The 5281-nt window shown below is 35.0% G+C and overlaps 1 protein-coding gene and 1 long non-coding RNA gene across 3 annotated transcripts; both read right to left on the bottom strand.

Annotated features, from left to right (window-relative positions):
* Positions 1–1898: 1898 nt before the first annotated feature.
* Positions 1899–3728, bottom strand: LOC149738305 (uncharacterized). 2 transcript variants are annotated; one of them, XR_016384605.1, is made up of 2 exons: positions 3063–3728; positions 1899–2670 (listed from the first exon to the last, which is right to left on the bottom strand). It is a non-coding gene; the product is annotated as an uncharacterized LOC149738305 (long non-coding RNA). The 2 variants fall into 2 exon arrangements; XR_016384604.1 differs by lacking the exon at positions 3063–3728 and adding an exon at positions 2756–3046.
* A 956-nt stretch (positions 3729–4684) lies between these two features.
* Positions 4685–5281, bottom strand: LOC149738304 (uncharacterized). Its single transcript, XM_089874530.1, has one exon. It carries the CDS (start codon positions 5150–5152, stop codon positions 4730–4732), a length of 423 nt encoding a protein of 140 aa, XP_089730656.1. The 5' UTR covers positions 5153–5281; the 3' UTR covers positions 4685–4729.

The raw sequence follows: 5281 nt of genomic DNA, 5'->3' as shown, positions 1-5281 counted from the left end.
AGGATTCACCCGAAGATTGGGTGCTGATGAAAAAACAAAACCCCTAAAAAAGAAATTTTACCAATAAAATATTAAACAGTTTCAGGAGCACACTTGTAAGTTGAAGAAGTGCATTACTGTAATACACAAGAATATAAATTCAATAATAAATATAGTACTAATGGGGAAGATGGGACACTTAAAGCACATATTGCCCAATACTTCTCAAAATCAAAATACATAACGGTTTTTGCTAGACTTATATATATATATAAGCGTTGATGGTTTTTGGGTGTGATACTGTTTTTTATTTGGTTCATATAAAATCAGATAGGCTACACACAGTATGACAAAAAATGCGTCCGCCCAGTACAACGAAATCAAGAGAATGACAGCTGTTCAATCTGGTTAGCGGGCCAGCCGACCCATGCTGGTGCTACGTCGCTAACACCACGTGATCGCGTGTCAAGAATACGGCAAGACACTTAATTAGGCGCGAGCAATCACCAACGGGCTCAAAAATGGTTAACAGGATTGTTACACCCCCCTCCTCCCACAAAAAAGAGGACATAAAAGACAATACAGCAATGCAAAATACAACTACAAAATCGCAGTAAAGAAGTGTGACATAATGACGTCAGCGGGTTCACGTACCAAGATAGACTGTTACTAGTTTAGCCATGGCCTACTCAAATATATTGAGTAGGCCATGGTTTAGCATATAGTAGGGTGGGGGAAGATGGGACACTTTGTCAGACGAGACTCTTTTTTAATTTTCTTTTTACGGACACCTTTTTAATGATAATCAGGAAAATAAAGTTACAGAATTATTCGACAGTATTATCACAACTTTATAAAACGCCCGTCAAAGCTAATTACTGTTTTTTAATATTTAAAAAAAATATGTAAAATAGAAACAGTATACTTTGAACAGGTAAAAAATGCGAAATAGTAAGGTGCTATTTTTTAATGCTCGCTAAATCATAGTAAAACGAATGATTTTTTTAGTTTGCGTGTGTGAACGATTAAACTATTCATAGCTTCATTAAACAACCTTGAATATTTCGTACAGTTTGATTTTGTCTCATAAAACTAGTTCTAGTTTTGTAAAAAAAAACTGAGATATAAACATAAAGAAATAGGCAGGGGTCAATATGACTTTAATTTGAGATAAAAACGACAAAAAAATTCGGTTTAACGTTATATATATATGAAGTTTACACGGCAAAGAAACTAGCACAGCCTGTTAAACTGGGTAGGTTAACTACACGTTGCAGAATACTGCTAATGTAAATATATTTCAATTTAGAGTCCCATCTTCCCCCACATTGTCATTTTGTATGTTTTCATTGCCAAACTTTTAAAGATTTGCTTTTAATTTAGTAATTTATACCTCCAGGGATATTCAACTATAAGATACTGATATAATAAAAAGATAATATTTTGAAAATATATTCGAAATTTGGTCATTTGCACTTGGTGATAATTTATAAGAAGTGGCTTGTGCCAAAAACAGAGTAGTAATACCCAATTTGTAGCAAAAACAAAAACTTTATCAATAGTTATAATCAATTTTCTATTATTACAAGTTCATATACACTTGTTGGATACAATATTCATCCATTGGTGTTCGAACATTACCCATCGTCGTTCAAACAATACCAATTGTTATGCAATAATATAATGTATAGGTAACATGTTAAAAACTATAGCAGTAGGCCGAAGTGGGGCAAGAAAAAGTTTGTTTAGACTTAATTTTTAAACTGTACAGTATTATTTCGTGTTATTTACGTATATTCCTATTTAAAAATACATTTAATAATCAAAACTAACAATGATTTTAAACTGTCCCATCTTATCCTGTGTTTTCAAATTTGTAAAATTTCACTTGTTGTGCGGAAAGTTAAATAACTCCTCGAGTGATTTATTATATTTTATTAAAACCTACTAAATAACTAAACTGGCCTAATAAACTTGAATAGTTGGTGTAGTTTTTAAAATAAACAGCTAAAACCTTCCAAAAATACTACTAATACACTAATATGTTATGTTGCTCTTAACTTGGAAGTGAGGCGACTGAATCAATTAATGGAAATCAGTGAGGTTACTTGTATCACGAAGCACCCCCATGATTCCAAGGCTCAATCCCTTGGTTTTAGAGACAGCACACTTAGCTTACAAGCAAGATTATGGTTGTGCTGTGGACTCTATAGTTTAGCGCAACACAAGTTAGTATGTTGTTCAATTTGTATGGGTTAACTAACCTGCACAATCTCAAAAAAAATATTATAGATGTATATGGTTTTATGTCCGGTTTATTATTGTTTATGAGATTCAGACATGTGGCCTACAGACAATTTGTTAGGTTGGACATGGGGCTACCATGGACAACGTGTTCTTGTGCCTTTTCCATCATGTGTTGTTAACATGACTAGATTTACATTTCCAAATGACACCTCTACTGGATTCAACCCGCCATTTTTTTTTTGTAAAAAAAGCAATATTTACAATAAAAAATATACATAGACAAACAATTTGTACGGGGTAAAATTGCAACTTCCTTGTCAGGCTCAAGGTAATTAGAAGTTAAAGGTAAGGTGGTGTCCAAGAAAGTTCAGATGAGCGAGAAGCCGAGAACCATCATATTATCCAGTATTAAACTTATTTAGATGTACAGTTCGTGTGTGTATTCTGCAAATATTTAAAATTTGAATGTTTATGATAACAATTCAAACTATGAAGATAGAACCACACCAAATTTTTGTGCAGTCATTACTTTTTGCAATACGTCCTTCTTTGCTCCTTGTAAATGATATGTTGTATAGCATATAGTTCACCATCACTGCATTTTAAGCCTGCTGACGGTTTTCACATTTTAATGCAGATATGCTAGTTAGTCTAAAATATTGTATATTAATTTTCTGGAAAAAATACTGCTGTTATTTAAAAATAAATCCCCTTAAATGAAAAATGTAGTGTTTTGGAAGCGAAGTGGTTTAATAAAATGTGGAAAGCTTCTACACCACTTTGCTGAGCTGGTGACACATTTTTACTGACTTCATAAAGTGCTTTATATGCATTACCTCTTCCAGTTACTGTAGGTATATCAGACTCCAACAGTATCTCAGTAGTAGATCCAACTTCTTCCAGTTGGGTTTAAAATGTTACCACATATACCACTGCTCTTGAAAGGTTGCTCAAAATCCGCCCTTGTACAGTTGCACAAACTTCACCAACTGCTTTGATATTGGGCTTTTCGGAAATTTAAGTATTTTTACATTATTATTGTAGCTATTTGAACACCCTCCAACAACGCAACGGTTCGGCATCTTCAAAATAAGGCGCTTCTCACATGTAAACAAAGACTTTTCTCGCCACCCGTATCTAAACACAGTTTTCTCACGCGCGTTTGACCCTCGATGACGTCACACTTCGCTATAGCGAAAATCTCTTGCGATTTTTCGAAACGACTACTTATTTTGCAAATATTTAATTAATTAGGCAAATAAATCAACTAAATTCATTATATTTGTGTTTAATATAGTTATACCTTTAATTTTAGGCAAAGTCGTTTGACCGTGTCATATGCACTTTAAACTGCAATATCTCAAACAGGTGTTAGCTCGCTCAACTTCATGTCTAAAACAACAGTAACATTTTGCGCCACTGCAGTGATTAAACATGCTACCGGTTTCACACGTTACGAATGGATCAGCCAAATAGGTCGGCTTGTGTGTGAACGAGAACAAGTATAGTTATTAATGCGTCATATTTTAACTCTGATAGATATTTGAAAATATGAGACAAGAAATATCTCCAATACTATAAATTAAATACCGGATTTTAGTACTCATATAACAGTAATCGCCATTGCCGCTGATCGGTTCGTACATGGTTTCTAGATTGTCGATTAATACTTAACGTCCGGGACCGCAGCACAGTTGGTCGCGCGCATGCCTTCAACCCAGAGTTAATGGGTCCAAGGAACGTCGTTGCTACCATTGCGGGCGTATGTGACCAATTGGCAAGACACTTAATGGCATTTGCTTCAACTCAGTGGTTACCAATGGGTTGTCCAAATTATCAGCCACACATAAAAACGAATAAATCCATAAACTAAATCACCCAGCACAAAGTAACACACCTGCTGGTAACTCATAGGCTGGTGCGAGGTGTATGAACATTCTTGTTATAACCACTATCGTTTTCCGGTCACGCGAGGACAAGTTAAATTCCGTTACATTCGTCATCGTTTTTTCGTTTACTATCAATTGGGTAATAGTTAAGCGCTATACACTAGGATCATTTTGGATCTAAACTTCTATGAGAAATTCTTTTCATTTTTAGGATTTGTTACATTGAATATTTTCTACCAGCTAATTTCCATTTTTTTAAAGTCGTGCTGCGTTCGTTTTGACAGTTACGTTTAATAATACACGAAATAGTGCTGCACTGCCGTAAACGAGAATTTCATTTCAACAATTCCGTCTCAAAAGACGTTTTGATGTCTCGAAATTAGACATGGCAAAGTTTGTTGACCTTTTTCTTATGGGAAATCCTATGTAATGTTGCGCAACCGTTTTTACTCTTTATTTCCCACGATTTTTGGCGGTTGTTTCGTTTCTTAAAACTATCTATTTATAAACAAATTCTGATTCGTCTTTGTTATTCTTTCTGATCGTTAAATATACAAATAAGCTGAATGTTATTTAAAAACAACATTTATTTTCGCAACAAACATGCCACTCGGTTATACAGTTGGGTCACACATTTGATCTGATGCTAGAGTTGCACTTGTCGCAAGGGCCATCGCAGCCGATGCTGCCGCGGTAGCGATAGGTGTAGCTGTTCCTGTTATCCACTTTAAATGCTTAATAGAAAACCAAACTATTCCGATCATGAAAAGAATAAATCCGCTGGCAAATGAAATCGGCCCGTAGGTGAAATACGGCTTAGGATCTTTATTGTTTGGGTCTATCGTGTCTTCGTACAAAAAATGGGACACTGTTAATATAATCCCAATACAAACGAATGCACTTCCTGCAGCAATAAATAACCCTGGTTTGAGTAGATACTTGAACTTTGCAAGTGGATCCTCTCGCAAACGTTTGTGCGCCATCGGAATGTCAATGAACGCTGCGCTTTCTGGAATCTTTGACTTGTTACTGTTCATGTTTAAATTCGCACTGCTACTGTCGTCAAGTTCTCCTCGAATATACCAACAGATTGAGAATTACAAGCCTTCTTGATTTCAAAAGTTCTATAAATATAGAAACTTACATAAATATACAAATACCCTGCG

The sequence above is a fragment of the Ciona robusta genome, chromosome 3, assembly GCF_009617815.1.
Source record: "Ciona robusta chromosome 3, ASM961781v2".
Taxonomy (NCBI): domain Eukaryota; kingdom Metazoa; phylum Chordata; class Ascidiacea; order Phlebobranchia; family Cionidae; genus Ciona; species Ciona robusta.
Note: the sequence above shows the minus strand (reverse complement) of the source record. Positions and strands in the feature narration are given on the sequence as shown.